The sequence below is a fragment of the Dendrobates tinctorius genome, unplaced genomic scaffold, assembly GCF_039654945.1.
Source record: "Dendrobates tinctorius isolate UK_male_01 unplaced genomic scaffold, ASM3965494v1 ptg000270l, whole genome shotgun sequence".
NCBI classification, from domain to species: Eukaryota; Metazoa; Chordata; class Amphibia; order Anura; family Dendrobatidae; genus Dendrobates; species Dendrobates tinctorius.
In genome coordinates, this window is record NW_027361937.1 from 9,614,461 (window position 1) to 9,632,556 (window position 18,096).

An 18,096-nucleotide genomic window follows, 5' to 3' on the forward strand; every position below is an offset into this window, starting at 1 on the left:
TTCTGTATTTATCACCCACTCCTGGTTCTTACAGATACTGAGGTAAAATACTGACCAAATACTGAATGAGTGAATGAGGCCTGAGCAAAAAAGGCATTCAGGGTAAATTATTCTTCTTTTCTTGATGAACACATGCTCACAGTTCATTTGCATTAATACAGAGTTCTCGAGGGCAGAAAACACTGGAAACCTTCGTATTTGTCTCATTTCCATTCTTTCTGTTTCTAAACCTGCCACAGCCAATTTGATGGGATTTACACGCAGGACAGACATAGGAATCTGTTACTCTGACCCGTCTCTTGTGCTCTTGTTTTGCTTGAACTCTAGAATATAACAGCTGCTGTCTCCGGTGCCCTACAGAGATCCATTCCACATCGCCTGCCTAGCAACTAACCAGCACAGTCACCTTGCTCTTGCATCAGACACAATAGGACAAGTGGCTCTTCATGGAATACTTTTAAAAGTGAACAACAGGAAATATTTAACATATATTTTCTAACTTATTTTTTTAAATACACAGTTTGTAGCTCAGAAGGATAGCAGACAATCAGCTGTTTTCCTCACCCATTGTATATGGATTGGAGCAATGTACAGTTAATACTTAGGGCACCCTCTTATCCGGCGTAGAACAATTACCTATTACCAGTGCCAGCATGCTTGGAATACTGGAGCAGATTTAATATTGTGTGTGCATTGACTTTGGCAGAAAATGAGGATGCTTTTTTGGCACACATAGTCTTGTCTCGTTTTAGACCTACTTATTATGTGATGTGCCTTCATGGGATGTGCATGGCTTGACTGGAAAGGTGAGTATGGTTTAAAATGCGACGTTGTGCCAAAATGCACCAAAATTTAGACATAAAGTAGGCCAGCCAAGAGGTGGTGTAACCCTTACAGACTCCGTGCACAAACTTTACAGTTGTGAAATGGTATAGAAAGAAATCCAAAAAGGTATTGAGTATGGCTGGATCAACGAAAGTGTTAGCAAAATCTTCTGAAGGCCTTCATATACATTAGACTAAAGTCGGCTGAACCCTTTGAGAACATTTGGGCGCCCTGGTAAGTCAGTCCAACTTTAGCTCCCTTGACTTTAACATGGTTAAGGATATTTCTTGGCGTGGCTTGATATTACTAATGGGTGCAGATGCGTAGTTCGGGGCTCTCTGCATACTTTGTCAAAATGCGCCTGGTTAGATCTTGAGATTGAGTAAAGGACATTCGGGATACCTAGTCTGTTTTATTACAAGACTTGTACTCTACTAACATATGGTGCAAAAATCATCTGTGAAAGAAACAGATACTTGTTGATGGACTAAATGCTGTTTATTCCTTTTCTTATTGAAGCCGTCTGGACTACAGGGTGGAGAGGGGGAAGGTGGGGGACTTTGTTTTTTTGTTTAATGTTTGTATTATTATCTTAAAAATGCATCATTAAATGTTATCTGATTTTAAAAAAAAAGGTATCTGAAGCTGCTGATATTGGAAGGTCATTCAACAATCTAATGTCTTTGTTCACAAAACATGTTAACTAAATACTGTATATTATTTTCATGTACTATGCTATTTTTTTACTGTAGGGTATTTGATCATTATGCTTCTGTTTTTGTTTTTTTCTGTTCAGTGGCCAGTGTGAACATGCGCTTATACGCTGCATGCACTCCAGTTTCTATCCCAGTTCATACCTTTGGGTTTTTCCTGTTTGCATTATGTGCATATAATGATTTGGACGGGCTTTTTCTTGAGCTGGGTATTATTTATTTGGTCTCTCTCGGCTGTGTGTCCACTAATTGGGCTCAGTCCATCTCAGCCCTTACATATACATGCATGTCACTTGACAAACGGTAAGGTTTTAATATTAGAGTTAGAACTGTCCCAATTACGGTCACCTTGAATAGGTAGGATGGCTTTCGCTTTTTTTTTTTTTTAAATCAAAAATCATGTTAACTAAATACCTTATATTATTTCATGCACTATGCTATTTATTTAGTGTACGGTATTTTATCATTATGTTTCTGTCTTTGCTTTTTTTCTGTTCAATGGCCAGTGTGAACATGCGCTTATACGCTGCATGCACACTAGTTTATATCCCAGTTCATACGTTTTGGGTTTTTATCTAATGTTTATGAAGCCTCCTGAGTCTTCCCCCAACAGATGATGCTAGGGAAGAGAAGGATCGGAAAGTTGGAATTAGAGCGGCCAATCCTTCTGTTCCTATTTAAAAGACAAGTTCACTCAGCTGAGTGCTATGTCTATGGGTCTTTTAGATATCTGTTCTCAGGATCAGACTGGGGTGCCAAGGGCCCATCAGTAGCAGTGACCCTGGAGGCCCTTCTGCTTCATGCAAATTACTCTCATTTACAAACTTGCCTTTGCTTCTATATAACAATATATTAGACAGAATATTAAATGAATGATGAGATGCTGTCATGGTTTGTACATAGCAAATCATGATAATTGTGCCAACTGTTGCTTTTATACAGAGTTGGGGGGCCTTCTCCTGTAATGGGGCCTACCGGGGGATTCACCTGTTCTCCTGGAGGCAAGTCCGAGCCTGTCTGTTCCCATTATTAATATTATAAACTCAGTCCTATCCAATCATTTTGATATTTTGAAAGTAATTATTAATGTTCCTTATTGGTTTAGTTGCCCAAAAAATGTACTATGATTATAAGTGTTAAAAAAAGTCAAACTCCTTATAGGTTTGAGCTGTTATTTGTGGGAAAACCTGGCAGTTGGTATCTATTTCCCAGAACCATTGTGCCATGTCCATTTAAATCAGGGTTGTCTGTGTAATCCAGGGCAGGTCCCCAGAGCAAGAGACACTGTAATGCTGCCGATTGATCAGTGCAGATTTTGCAAAATCCGCAGGTCAAAAGACCTGCGGTTTATCTGCGGATTAGCCTGTGGTTTTGCCCTGCGGTTTATCACCTCTACAATGGAGGAGATGGTAAACCGCAGCGGAATCCGCAGAAAGAATTGACATGTCAATTCTTTCTGCGAAATAGAAACCGCAGCAAATCCGCACCGTCTGCACTGCGGTTTCCATTTCCCATAGGATATTACGGTACTGTACACCGCAGCAGTTTGGATCCGCAGGGCCGAAACCGCTGCGGATCCGCAGCAGAATCCGCAGCGTGTGCACACATCCTTACTGCTCTCCACTCAGTCTAAAAAATGGAGGTCCTGAACTGAGGACCCATGCACTAATTCCGAAATTCCTAATCATGCATATTATAGACCCTCCAAACTCGGCAACCCCTTTAACAAGATCTGATTGACATTGTCATTATACTGATCAATTCAGTAAACGTATTTTGCCAGTTGTATCGGTGATTTTACAGCAGGACTAGTGAGATATATTACTAAGGGTCCCGTTACATTTAGCGATGCACCAGCGATCCTGACAACGATACGACCTGGTCAGGATCGCTGGTGCATCGCTAAATGGTCGCTAGTGAGCTGCCAAACAGACAGATCTCCCCAGCGACGCAGCAGCGATAAGAGATCCGTCGGCGGTCGCTCTTACCTGTCACACCGTAGCGATGACGAAGACTTCCGCCTGCGTCCATGCGTCACTAGTCGGCGCCAGCGGGACGCCAAGGAGGAGAAAATGGCCCAGGACATTTGAGCACGATCAGCGATGTCCAGTGGGGGGCCGATCGGAGGTACGTGTCACATGTAGCGAGATCGCTAGCGATATCACTGTTGCGTCACAAAATCGGTGACGCTTTAGCGATATCGCTATCGATATCGCTATGTGTAAAAGGCCCCTAATAAATGTACGGGTTATGTTGCTTTGGTACTATAGTCACAAATGCTCAGAGACGCCACCGGACTTTGCTTGGTGACTTTTTCACAGTTACATGTAGCCTTAGGGTTATATTGTAAGTTAATTAAATCACTATGTTAATTGGAGACCCCATACACATACAGATTGAGTTTACTAGAGAGGTATTCTGAAAAGCAGCTGCTATTTGTTGGACAGGTAAATGAGCCTTCCAGACTGCGCATTTGTATAGAAAGCTGTTACCACTGTGAATCCCGCACTAGGTGGAGCTGCAATATTTGTCTTCCAGCGGGGGAGCACTGTCACTGCACTGTAATAATGGCTAATTTTCACTTCGCAATGTAAAAGTAAAATATATAACAAGAAAAGTTTGACTTTTTGGTTTCAGCAGAGAAAAATAATGTTTGCAGGAATTATACCAAACCTATATTCTACTACATGTAGCAGCAAAAAGAATACAAAAGTCCCATTTTAGACAAGAAATGCAGTGTTCATCAAAATTCGTCATTTACTTTTTGATAATTAAGTTGGTATTCCTTATTTTGTTGTTGTTTTTAATAAAGAATGGCTTAAACTATACAGAATCGAAGCGAGAAAAATTGTTGCACTTGAAAAATTATGGAAGAATTCTCTCGTACGGCACTTTCCCCATACGGCCTTGTGCACATGCCGTGGAGATTTTCTGCTGAAAAATCAAAATGCGATATCTGCATAAAATATTTTGGCAGATCTGTTGCATGAGTCCTAATAATAATCCATGGAAAATAATTTTCAAACAGGTGACAATATCCTCTGAATGTTGGTTCCTACTGGTATACTTTTGAGCCAAATTGTTGACGTATCAATTCTCTAAAACCATATCAGATCTTCCAATCTATGCATGATTTTTTGGCAGCATGTGTATGTCTCGTTTTTTGAACCCCAGTCACATGCAGAAGTGGCGTTGTGTAGAAAAAGCATTAACGGGAAAACATCCTGTTGCCTATATAATCGGAAAATGCTCGTTAATCGGGTGAAATGATCTTTTTGTGGTGCACAAAAGATCGTCTTTCTCAGTAGCACATCAGCTTGCGCAAATGAGAACAATAGCAGCCTATACATAACTGATCGATCTATAACAGCCATCCGATGTAGTGATGAGCGAGTATACTCGTTGCTTGGGTGTCCTCCAAGTATTTTGGCGTGCTCGGAGATTTCGTTTCTGTCATGATTTGCGGCTGCTGGACAGGCTGAGGAATGCCTGTTTGTTAGGGAATCTCCACATGTATTCAGGCTGTCCAGCAGATGCAAATTGTGCAGCTGATACGACAAAATCTAAATCTCCAACCACACCGAAATACTCGGAGGACACCCGAGCATGCTCGGGAAACCCCCCAGCAACGAGTATACTCGCTCATCACTAATCCGGTGTAAACAGGCTAGTAAATGACCACTGATCAGGAAACAAGCAGCTGGTCAGCAGTCATCAGTGTCCCAGGTTGGCCCGTGTCATCAGACCCTCAGTTTCTATATTTTGTATAGCTTGTATCATATTGATTACAATTCTGTCTTTATACTTGGGGGTCCAGTGGGTGGTCCTATTTATTGACTGGCAGATGAGCATTCATACTGAGATATCTTGCAATCATATCAGTCCACCCACTAGACTCATAAAGATAACTAGAGCAGACCTTTCCATGTATGAATTACAACGTCTATAGTTTTCTGTGAAAAATGTCCTTGTATTTCAGTCCACTGTGATCATGCTCCTCTATGAAGCCGGTAGAATTATATAACATTTTGGTTGTGATTGGCTCCCTTTAAAGTGACAATCCACTGATCATAATTTTTCGAGCATTGATCCATAACGACTGTACTCTCTTGATAAACGCCTGGAAAAACATACTGCAAAAATTGAATTTCGTTTATTTTTTTCGTGTGCGATGCCATCGGTGTTGTGGTCACAAAACTCACACATTGTCCTAATTGCAGAAAAGCAATTGATTACTTTCCCGTTGTCACACCGTGTCAACATCATGGGCGATTTAACAACTCATCAGTTTATACAATAGCAAGCGACATTTTTTAATACATGCGAAAAAAAAAAATAATTTTACACTATGGAAGTGAAACTTGAATAAAGACGTTTGCATGGGACTTTTTGAAGTGGGAATTTCTTCCTTTTTTAAATTCCGCTCTAGAGCTAAACAGGTCACTGGCGTGAAATAGGTTAACCCCCCCTTCTCCTCCTCCTCTGTGAGCTGTGTGCAGGGCAGGTTCCAGCTCTCTACAAGCCATTAGATGGGGGAGGATGTACTGGGAGTGGAATCAGATTACACATCCTGCCTGGGAAGGGAGAGCCTGACTCACAGGGAAGGGGGGAGTCTACTATCTGGCCACTTTGTCAGATCATTGCTTAGTGATCACAGCAGCACATCCAACAGGACTGGGGCAATCAACAAGTCGGTAGACTTCCCATTCACTTCAGGTAGACTTTCCTACTGGACAATGTGAGGGGAGACATAAAAAATGGCTGATAGGTAAGTACAGCAGCAGCCTGTTGTGTGATGTCAGTGTGTGTGTGTCACAAAGCACAACACAGAGTTGTGTGACCGGGGCTGATCGTCACCGAGGCCTCACTTGTATCTTGGGTATCTTACATTTTAAGAAAACCCAAATCTCACAAGACTTTTCGAAACCACTCCGCTACATCGTGACGAGTCTTCGCGAAGAGCCGCGTTTTATTCATTGTTGTCACTTATTATAGATGGCGGTGCGTGTGAATGTTAGTATGTACCTGGAACAGAAGTTTTCTCAAAGTGGCCATTAATTCAGATAATAAATAAGTCTGTAATGATAAAAGCGTTGGCTCTGACCGAAGATCTGTTTAATTGATTGCGAACAAAACGTAGGCATTCCACACCGAGGACAATGCTGCATATTAAGGTGCAATTATTTGCTCCAGTATAAAGTTTGTCCCATTGTTCCGATAAAAAGGGAAGTCTCTTTTGTGCGGTAAGCTTTGGTTCTGATACAGCTGATCACGGCTGAATCTACTTTATATTAGATATGTGGCGTCCTCCGGCATTATCACTGTGACATGACATGAGTCAATTAGAAGTTCTGTTGAAGAGAGTCCAACATCTAGATGGAGTTGCAAGTGACTTTCCGCTCACAAATTTCAGTTGTATTGGTGTTTTTGGACATGTCCTCTGTGCTTGATGGGCCGTGACAGACTTGGGGAGGGGGTGATTTGAGCTTGGCAGCTTTTGGGGCTGAATCCTACATGTGGGATTTGAATTTGATCTGTATAAAAACAGCAGCTGCAAAACTCTTTAAATGAGAGGAGCGTGAACTGAGCAACAGGCAGGATTTCAGGACTCTACTGTATCTTGTTAAACAGGCTCGGGCTAATCGCTTTTGCTTCAAAATGTAATTGTCACACTTTCCATTTTGGCTATGAGTTTCCATTCTTTTTAACCTTACAGAATGTGTAGATACAATTCTGTGTTTTTTTTTTGTTTTTTTTTACGCTTTACTTTTTCTTTTCTTTCATACCTTTTTTTTTTGTTTCCTCTTTAGCATTGCCACAGAATGGGATCCATGTGTTTCCATGACGTCGCTTCACCTTACCAAACATGATAAAATCCGCACTATTTGCTTATGGCGGAATACGTCTAGTATCACACAGTAATTTAGCTATGATTCTGGTGTCTACAATTTAAGGGGTTTCTGTCATCTTTGTTCCTCAGGAGAGCTTTCCTCTGCCTCCCATCGTCCTCTTTGCCAGGGGGTGGTGTTCTCCTGAAGATTGGCCATCATATTCCACCTCCAAACTGAACGTTTTCCCATTCTGGTAGCAGAGACAGATTTGACTGTGTAGCATAGGAGAAGCACAGGTAGACTGAAGTTGGTTCCAGAGATCTAGCCACCTCAAAAGTCCCCATACACATTATACTAATGTGACCAGAAGCCACCGGTATTAGCCGGCTTGGAGAACAGTTTAATATGTATGAAGGCCTCCTGACTCTCTCCCAATCGATGCTGTCTAGGGATATAAGGATACGGCCTGTCTGATTTTGGACTGTCGTTCCTTTTGTTTTCGGAGAGATAACCTTCCATTACAAGAGTCTGGCAGCCGCTCTGTCATGGAGAACACAGGCGCATTTGGCAAAGCGTGTGCTTCTGTGTATGGAGGTGTTGGAGACGTTAGCTGCTGGCCAAACAATTAGCGGAACCATCGCTTGGCCAAACGGTCTCTTTTTTTTTTTTTATGTGGCCCCTGTAAGGGTACCGTTACACTTAGCGATGCCCCAGCGATCCCGACAACGATATGGATCGCTGGTGCATCGCTAAGTGGTCGCTAGTGAGCTGCCACACAGGCAGATCTCACCAGCGACATAGCAGCGGTCGTGGGTCGCTACTTACCTGTCAGACGAGGCGATCCTGATGTCCTCCCGCCCATGTCCACGTGTCGCTCGTCGGCGCCACAGGAAGCCCAGCAGGAAGCGCCTGACGAGAAATGGTCCAGGACGTTCTCGCGCAACCAGCGATAACCAGCGGGGGAGCCGGTCGGAGGTAAGTATCAGACATAGCGATATCGCTAGCAATATCGCTATAATATCGCTATGATTGCTAGCGATATCGCTATGTGTAATGGGGGCTTAAGGTAACTGGGTGCCCTACACTACGAGCTGTACACAATAAAATTATAGATCTCTACATTCGTGAAAACTGAGATGAGTTTTAATAAGAGGTAAATTGCTGAGTTGGTTGTTTTTTTAAGCACTGTATAATTTTCTCATTGAAAATGAGACAACATTTTGAATTCATGTTCACACATCCATTTTTAAGCCTTGGACCCTTGGATTTCTGCCTCAGATTTGCTGCAGATCTGATGTTGTGCTTGCAACTTAGCTGTACAAGGAATAGCTCACTTGTCATTTAATGAGGCTAAATTAGGTGAAAATGCTATTCAAAGCACTGGCTCGTGCACAGTTCTGTCTGAGGGTCCCATCCACTTCCCAAAATACACATGCATGCTAGAAAAACTCCTATAGCGACGGACAGAAGGATTCAACTTCTTGATCCTTATGTCTTCGGATAACTGCCATTGGTGGAGAGTTGGGAGGCCTCCATATTCATTACATGAGGGGCTGACCTTACCAAAATCACTGGGTTCAGGTACTATACTGTACATTTAATGTGTATGACTACCATAATTCTCAGTGTTTCCTAGTCATTTGCATAGTAAGAAATTTGATACGGAATCCTTGCCAAAACAAGGTAAATCCCCCTCCATTCTGGTATTCCTGTTGTTCCTTGTTAGGGTATGTGCACACGTTGCAGATTTGTCTGTGGATCCGCAGCAGTTTTCCATGGGATGTACAGTACCATGATATCCTATGGAAAACAAAAACCGCTGTGCACATGCTGCGGAAAATTCTGTGTGGAAACACAGCGGTTTATTTTCCGCAGCATGTCAATTCTTTGTGCGGATTCCGCAGCGTTGTTACACCTATTCCATTCTAGGAATCCACAGGTGTAAAAAGGCATGCCAAATCCGCAGATTGCGGATTCTGCAGATTCCACGCGAAAAAATCCACAACGTGTGCACATACCCTAAATTCTCCTGCAATAATGACATACCATCTATGTGTACCTGATCATTGGTGGTGATACTTGCAGGTCGCTAGTGACATTAGCTGCATCGATCAGATGTGTATAATCGGTATAGGTTGGCATAGTCATTACAGGACAATTAACAAAGTCCAAAAGTTATTTTATCAGTGTTTCACATTCCCTGCTTTAAAAGATTTTCTGGGCTCAGAAGAAATTTCTGCAGTCAGTCTATGTGACTACATATTGCCAAACCGTGCACAGTGTCAAGATTCCCCTCTACTTCCAGTGAGAGTGAGTAGTCTCATAACTGCATTATTGTATTCAAAGAAGCAGATGAGAATCTAGTCGGCATGTGATCACAATCACATATTTATGGTCACACTGCTGCCCACACGCGCTGAAGCATTGGGAAATCCTGACAGTGTGCACTGTCACAATGTGGCAATCTGCAGTGACATAGATTAACTGTAGAGATTTCTCTTAAGCCCAAAAAACCCTTTAAGTCTATTTTAAAAAAAAAATTTTTAACAGCCCATTAAATTGATCAAAATTAATGCTGTGCAAAATCAGCACTAGTGTCCTATCATTGCAACGTTAGATCAAAATATAGTCCCCTTATTCTAATGTCAGCTCCTACAGTCTGTGAATGTTTTGTTTTATTTTTTTGCATATGTCTCATCCAAATGAATAGGATACTAAGGCCCCCCCATACACATTAAGGTCAGCATTTCCCACTGATATTGGCAAGATTACCATAGTTAACCCAAACAGATGATGCCAAGGGAAAAAAGGATTGGCAGGTTGACCTCAAATGCAGGATCCTTTTGTTTCCGCAGGAGATAAGCTGCTGCCAGAAAGCTGTGGAGCATATGTCCCACTGCTATCTACGGTGAATTAGCCCCTTATATGCTCAATGTAACCATGTCATTCAATTCAAAGAAGCTTTATTGGCAGGACCAAATAAACATTAGTTTTGCCAAAGTATGTGTACAGTAGGGAATAAGGAGTAGGAAATGTGGGGATAATGGGTGTGGACTGTAGGAACAATGGATGGGGCACAGACTAAGGAAGTCCATGGCATATCATGGTTGTCTTTCTCGCAGCCTATTACTCACTCACATACCGCACTGCTATCTCCACTGCTTTCTCTTCTTCCCCCCAGCAGGATATATGTTTTCTCTTCCTCCTTCACGGAGCTGAAATCCGGAAAGAGATCGGATAGCCTCCTGAGGTGAGTGTCCCTCACTGCTGAGTATTTGTTGCAGTGTAGCAGGAAGTGGGTCTCATCCTTGAGGGCCTCCAGGTCACCGTGTGGGCACAGTCTGTTCTCCCGGGGCTTGTAACTCTCTGTGCAGGCCAACCTCGATGGCCAGACTGTGGACACTGAGTCTATACCGGCTCAGGATCTGTTGGTCTCTGGGGTCCGAGAATTTCTCCAGATATGGAGCCATTCTGTAGTGTCTCTGTAGACTCTGGTACATGGTCAGTTTCTGAGAGCTGCTGATCTCGGTCTTCCAGTCACTGACGTACCTCTCCTGCCCGTTGTCTACTATCTTCCTGATTCTGGCTTTTGTCAGGTTGCTTTGGATGATGGTTCGGTCAGGTTGGGTTTGGGTGAGCTGTTCCAGGGGTCCTGGTTTGTGGGGACCACCTATGTGTAGCATGGATTTATGGTGATGGGAGCTTGGGTTGCTACTCTGAAGGTGAGCCTGAAAGGACAGCACCCTCTTCAGGACCGCTAGGTGCAATGGGAATCTGCCCAGCTCAGCCCGGCAGGCATTGTTGGTGGTGCTCCAATGGACCTGGAGAAGATGTTTACAGAATTCCAGGTGGAATATTTCTTTTGAAGACCAAAAAAGACTACTTAAAAAAACCTCTTAGAATAATCACTGTTAAATATATTCAATTTTATTTACTTGTATAGACACCAACAAGAATTTTTTAAAAACATAACAATAAGAAAACATAAGATAAAAAACTAGAGGTAGCAGGTCAGCATACACAGTAGGAAATATATGGGGTTATAATCCCAAAAGCATGATGTATCAGGGATATGGAAGGCAGAACAGAAACAGTTGTTTAATTAAAAGTGCAGTGCATATGTGCATATTATTCAATTTAAGTCTGCTATGCCCATCATTCCAGAAACTCATATTATATGTAATCCATTACATAGAAATCAGGAGTAAAACATCATGATCAGTAAAGAAACATAAATTGCACAGTGCAAATTTCATCCTGAAAGTGACTTAACCATCAAAGTGAAGAGTTCAGTGAACTACTGACCTGAATTCATACTGTGCATGCGGGCGCTGCCACCTCACACTCCAGGAATACTTCTGTTGGACTGGAATCCCACTTTTTTCAGGTTTTCTTGGAGACCTTTCTCAGTTGGTGACAGCAGCAGTAGGTCATCTGCATACAGCAAAAATTTCACCTAGGAGTCATGGAGTGTGAGACCTGGTGCTGTGGAAGATTCCAAAGCGGTGGCCAGCTCATTGATGTAAATATTGAAGAGCGTTGGACTTAAGGCCCTTTTACATTTAGCGATGCACCAGCGATCCCGACCACGATATGACTCGGTCAGGATTGCTGGTGCATCGCTAAATGATCGCTAGTGAGCTGCCAAACAGGCAGACTCACCAGCGATGCAGCAGCGATATAGCAGACGATATTTACCTTTCAGACGCGGCGTTGAAGACGTCCTCCCGCCCGCCACCACGCGTCGCTCGTCGGCGCCAGCTGTAAGCCCAGCAGGAAGCGCCCGACGAGAAATGGAGCTGCGCGATCAGCGATGGACAGCGGGGGAGCCGGTCGGAGGTAAGTATCACACATAGCGATATCGCTATAACGTCACAAAATCGGTGATATTGCTAGCGATATCGCTATGTGTAAAAACCCCCTTTAGGGTGCAGCCCTGTCTTGTTCTGCTGGAAATCAGCCATTCTTCTACCATTCACACTCACGCTGAAGCAGTTCTCGGTGTAGGAGCTTTTGATGACATCATAGGTCTTTCCTCCTATTCCGCTCTCCAGAAGTTTCCGTAACAGGTTCGGGTGCTACGCCGAGCCAATAGCCTTTCTAAAATTCACAAAACAAGCGTACATTTTCCCATGCTTTGTGTTGTAGACGTGACTCTTAATGAGGCTGTGTAGGCTGTAGATGTGGTCGGTAGTGCGGTGGCTTGGCATGAACCCTGCTCGACTTTTGCTGAGGATGTTATGCTCGGTGAGGAAATTAAGGATCTTTTTGTTCAGGAAGCTGTTGAACAGTCTACCCAGGTTACTGCTGACACATATTCCTCTGTAGTTGACAGGGTCGTATCTGTCCTCACTCTTGTGAATGGGTGAGATGAGGCCTTGATTCCAGGTACAAGGGAGGTAGCCAGTACTCAGCGCAATATTGAACAGTTTAATTGCTGCCTGTATTTCCGGTGAGCTGTATTTCAGCATTTCTGGTGGGATTCCATCCGGGTCACTGGCTTTTCTATAACTTATGGAAGAGATTCTCTCTCTGTAACTTCCTGTAGTGTGATTTGTGTACCCAGTGGGTTTTGGAAATGTTTGACTTTTTTTCCTCCATTGCTTTTAGTTTTTCCGTTATGTTTTTCTGTTCTTGGTTTAGTTCTTCCTTCGGGATGTCTTTGTAGATGTCTCTGAAGTACTGAAGCCAGATATTGCCATTTTGGATATGGATGTTGTTTTTCTCGCTTTTTGTGCCCATGTGGTACGACAGTTCCCAGAAGGAGTTGTCTTGGAGGGCGTCTTGGAGTTGGTTAAGTTTGGTGATGTAACTGCTTCTTGCTCTTGAGAATGGTTATGTATTGCCATTGTATGGTTTCGTAGGCATCCCTCAGACCCGGATGATTGGGGTCTCTGTGTTTCCTGTTTGAGGCTGTTCTCCGGGTCTTCCGTACGGCTTTACATTCTCTGTCAAACCAACCATTGGTCTGTTTTTCTTTTGGCCTTTTATAGTTGACTTTTTTAAGGTTGGACAATTCGGCCATGGTGTAGAAGAATATATCATTGAGGTCTTTTGTAGCTTGGTTCACTCCTTCTGGGTTAGGCTTGTAGTTGTAGAAGTGGTGGAGCATCTCCTGTGTTCTGGGTCTGCTGAGAGACTCTTGATATTTTATTGCTGACGTCTTGGACCATTTATAGGATGGAGGCAGGTTGAAGAGGACGCTCTGCTGAGGCTTTTGTGCCAATGGTTTCTTTGTAGATTTCATGTATAGGAGAAGTTGGCTGTGATCTGACAGGTGCGTGTGTGGGGTGACTATGAAGCCGCCGATATTTACCATGTCCATATCTGTAATAGCGTAGTCTACTACACTCCTTCCTACATGGGAGTTTAATGTATATCTTCATAGGGAGTCTCTCTTGGTACTGTCATTAAGGATATCCAGTCCTAAACTTCTACATAGGTTCAGGATCTTTTTGCCACTTTTGTTGACTATAGTGTCGTAGCTGTTTCTCTCCTTGTGTACTGAGTCATGGCCGTCAGTCTCTGCTCCAAATATGTAGATGTTTCCATCCGTGGTCAGAAAGTCTTTTTCTCTCCCAGTTCTTGCGTTGAGGCCTCCAAAGATGAGAACTTTGCCCAGGGCCTGATAATGGGCGGCTTCTCCTTGTAAGATCTCAAAGCTCTCTGGATTGAAGTAGGGTGACTCTGGTGGTGGTATATAGGTGGCACGGACATAGACATCAGACTGAGTGATGAGGATGGAGCTGCTGATTCTAAACCATATGTGACTGACTCCTCTCTTCATCGTTTTGATGTACTGGTTGAGTTCTTCTTTATGCCAGATCAATATTCCTCCTGAGCAGCTGCCCTGTTTAATGTTTTTATTTTTCAGGGCAGGGACACAGATTTCCCTGTATCCGATGGGCACCAGGGATTCGCTTTTCGCCCTGGTCCATGATTCTAGGAGAATCTGAATGTCTATGTTTTTCAGTCTTTGTATACAATCTGGGTCATTTGTTTTACAACCAAAGGCCGAGGTGTTCAGGCCTTGGATGTTCCAGCTGCTAATTTAAGTGAAGTCATTTTTCTATGTCACTTGTGTGTGTATACCTTGTAATGAGTGTCGCTGTGTAGGACACACCGGATCTCTGGCTGTTCTATTAATGATGTTGGTTCCATCCAGTCACATTAGTTTCCTGCACAATGTGTTGTGCATTCTTCACATGTATGCTAAAAGATTGACTTTTTGGTTAAGATACTATGTTAGTATCCCACAATTGTGACTCCTCTCAGTTATTCTTTTTTAATACAGTTGCAAAAATTTCTACATTTCTGTTTTTTTCAGTCAAGATGGGGTGCAGAGTGTACATTGAGAAAGAAAATGAACTTTTTTGAATTTACCAAATGGCTGCAATGAAACAAAGAGTGGAAAATTTAAAGGGGTCTGAATACTTTCCATACCCACTGTATATAGTCTGCAAGAGTCATTTATGGACATAGCAGTCTGTTGGCCTATACATTTACCTATGTCCAGCAGACTGGTTCACATTGTCCTACTCAGTGGAGGACACAGACGGAAGAGGGCCCCTATGCAAGAACATTACATAGGGCCCTATTAGTGTCTGTAGTGTCAACAGAACCTGCTTGCTGATTTTGATGGTAGAAGTGGACCCCTTATCTCTTGGGCTCCTGTGCAGCAGCACACGTTGCAACAACATGTCTGCCCCTGGTCCCACTAATTATACTCAGGACACAAATGTAAACCTAGCCCTAATAAAGAATTTTAGATGTTTGTTTATCACATCTCCATTGACAAATTTATGTGGCGTACCATGTTTAATGTCCATAGAGGCAGCACCACAAACCAGCTACCTGGTGGATTTTCAAGTCTCTCTGATAGAATTGATATTTTGATGATGCATCTTGTGACCAGATGTTCCCTTTTGCTTTATGAATGGCCCCTTAAGCAATGTTTCAGTGTGTATCAGGGTTCATGTGACAGGAAATGATTGGTAACAGTATCTGTGCCCCCAGCCTAGCGTTACATGGGCAACATTGTCTAATCTGTCTGACACCCTCCAATGGATTTTCTTATGTCTAACCATGCTGACATGCAGCCAGATGTGACATTTGCTGTTTGAGGAGTTTTGGCCTTGACTCTTCCAGTAGGCCATGTTTTTAAGTCACTTCATTGCAAAATATAGTATGAGCTTTTTTTGGGGGGTCAACCCATGGTTGAAGCAGTTGGTATACTTCTCTGTTATTGTGATTATTTTATGTACTTTCAGACAATATATAATAAAACCTCTCTAAAAGACCATACCCCCTTAGCATTACCAGATTTCCTGTGGCGGATTTGAAGTGCCACCATATATGATCCATAACGACCGCCTTCTTTGAGAAGACTTCCGCCCTAGAAGACCACCTTTTAATGCAGCTTTACCTGGTTGCTGTATGTATTTTCCATAGTGCACAGGAAGGAGAGGTGGCGGAGGTTGAGTAACCTTTTAGGCAATATCAAATATGGTGGTATATTGCATAAACTTACATCTGCAGTGTCTCTTCAGCATGGGCACATTTTACGTTGAAAAATTTTAGATTTTTTTATTTGACGAGTTGTGCAGACATATCATTAAATCGTGGTCTTATTAATATATGTACAGAAGAGACCACAACCACATCATGAGGGATAGCATCGTATTTCTTGTTAGGATTGCTCGCGTTCTGTAGATGTCTGCTTTATATCGGAGGTGAATAACACAAAAATGAATTATCTTGAAATTTGTCTGATTAGGACAACATCGTTGTGTAAAGGTACTGTCACACTTAGCGATGCACCAGCGATATGACGCGGTCAGGATCGCTAGTGCATCGCTAAAGCGGTCGCTAGTGAGCTGCCACACAGGCAGATCTCACCAGCGACATCGCAGGGGTCAGGGGTCGCTACTTACCTGTCACACCAGGCGATCCTGCGTCCTCCCGCCCGGCTCCACGCTCGTCTCTCCACAGGAAGCGCCGCAGGAAGCTGACGACGAGAAGCGGTCCTGAACATTCTCGCGTGATCAGCGATAACCAGCGGGGGAGCGGGTCGTAGGTAAGTATCAGACACAGCGATATCGCTAGCAATATTGCTATAACGTCACAAGTTATAGCGATATTGCTAGCGATATCGCTTAGTGTGACAGGCCCCTTTAGTGAATGAGAAACAACTGATTTGACCCTGATACCAAGTACTAGGTGCTGTCTGTCTCTTCTGCAGAATTCCTGGGGCCGTATTATTCATATTCCAGCATGCCAAGTCTTGTCTGCTACGTACGCCTCTCCTGTCCTGTGTGCTTTTGTCTGCAACGTTGCTTATGAACTATGAGCGCTCGACTAACCATAAATATATGTCATGAATAGAAGGACTTGAGTCTTTGTCGCTCCACCTGTGTTTGATATTCACCTTTTTCAATTCTGTGTTCAAAGAACTATGGGCAAGACCCGGAAATGGCCTAGCCCCTAATATAACTGCATTGACCCTCTTACTTAGGTATACAATATATTTGGCGTTATTGTCCTACTCAGCGACTGTTGATGTGAAAACTCATATATCAGCATGGCGAAATGTCTGAGTGGTTGAATAGGTTTTGTCGGTGGACACAATGGTCTGATTGCCCCTGTGTGACAATGGGATCACTCTTACATCTAGTAGAAGTGGTTATTTATGGTTGAAGTTTTTCATCATTGTTTTTTTTTTTTTTGCCTAGTATGGACAATTCACATGCAAGCATTCATTTCTGTATTATAGCCTCTTGTTACTGAAGCATTTCAGTCCTGCATTTAGAATAGTCAAGTCTCATCAGACAGACCTGAGACGATATTGATACTATATGTTCTAGATAGAATGTAAGTCCGCAAGGACAGGGTCCTCTCCCCTCTGTACCAGTCCGTCATTGTAAATTTGTTTACTGTTAACAATATCTATTACTTTGTATGTAACCCCTTCTCATGTACAGCACCATGGAATTAATGGCGCTATATAAATAAATAATAATATTAATCTAATTTTATAAGTGGAAGCCTAATGTGCTCATAACCCTTCTTGTCATATTTTATGTGTAAGTCAATTGAATTAAAGGAGTGGTCTGAAATACGAATAAATTTTCATCGTAAATCCCTTTTCAATGCCATAATCTTTAAGGCTATGTTCACACGTAGTGGAACTCTCGCGGAAATTACCGCAAGAATTCCGAATTCCATTCCGCGGGAATATCACATTTTAAATTCCCACGATTTTCCCGCAGTAAAACTAGCATTTTGCAAGTGTAATTAGCTTGCAGAATTGCTAGCGTTTTCCAAGCGATCTGTAGCATCGCTTGGAGAACTGATTGACAGGTTGGTCACACTCGTCAAACATAGTGTTTGACGAGTGTGACCAACTTTTTACTATTGAGGCTGCCTATGCGGCATCAATAGTATAAGATAGGATGTAAAAAATAATAATAATAAAAAAAATATTGTTAATCTTACCTTCCGGCGTCACGTGCAGCCTTCCCGCCTCTCTCCACGCTCCCGTTCCCAGTAATCCTTTTGCGAGAATTACCGCGATGACGTCCGTTCTCGCGGTCATTCGCGATGACCACGAAACTTCGTGATCCCGCGAGAACGGACGTCATCGCTCGCAAAGGATTACTGGGACCGGGAGCGTGAAGAGAGGCGGGATGCCGGAAGGTGAGAATAACATTATTTTTTATTTTAAATTC

General features: G+C 42.9%; 1 protein-coding gene across 5 annotated transcripts in view; it reads left to right on the forward strand.

Moving 5' to 3' along the window:
- The window catches only part of LOC141069653 (rho GTPase-activating protein 39-like), a 116,278-nt gene that overhangs the window by 1,502 nt on the left and 96,680 nt on the right, over window positions 1–18,096 (forward strand). The window contains exon 1 of one of the 5 annotated variants that reach the window (XM_073559405.1): window positions 360–806. The exons of 1 other annotated variant lie outside the window; for it this stretch is intronic. Coding sequence is in view for 2 of the 4 variants with exons in the window: in XM_073559403.1 (XP_073415504.1) it covers window positions 1,825–1,841 (17 nt within the window). In the remaining 2 variants the exon portion in view is untranslated. Of the gene's footprint in view, window positions 1–359; window positions 807–890; window positions 1,060–1,796; window positions 1,842–6,050; window positions 6,307–18,096 lie in introns of those variants that run through there. 3 more of the 5 variants (XM_073559406.1, XM_073559403.1, XM_073559404.1) reach the window with 3 other exon arrangements.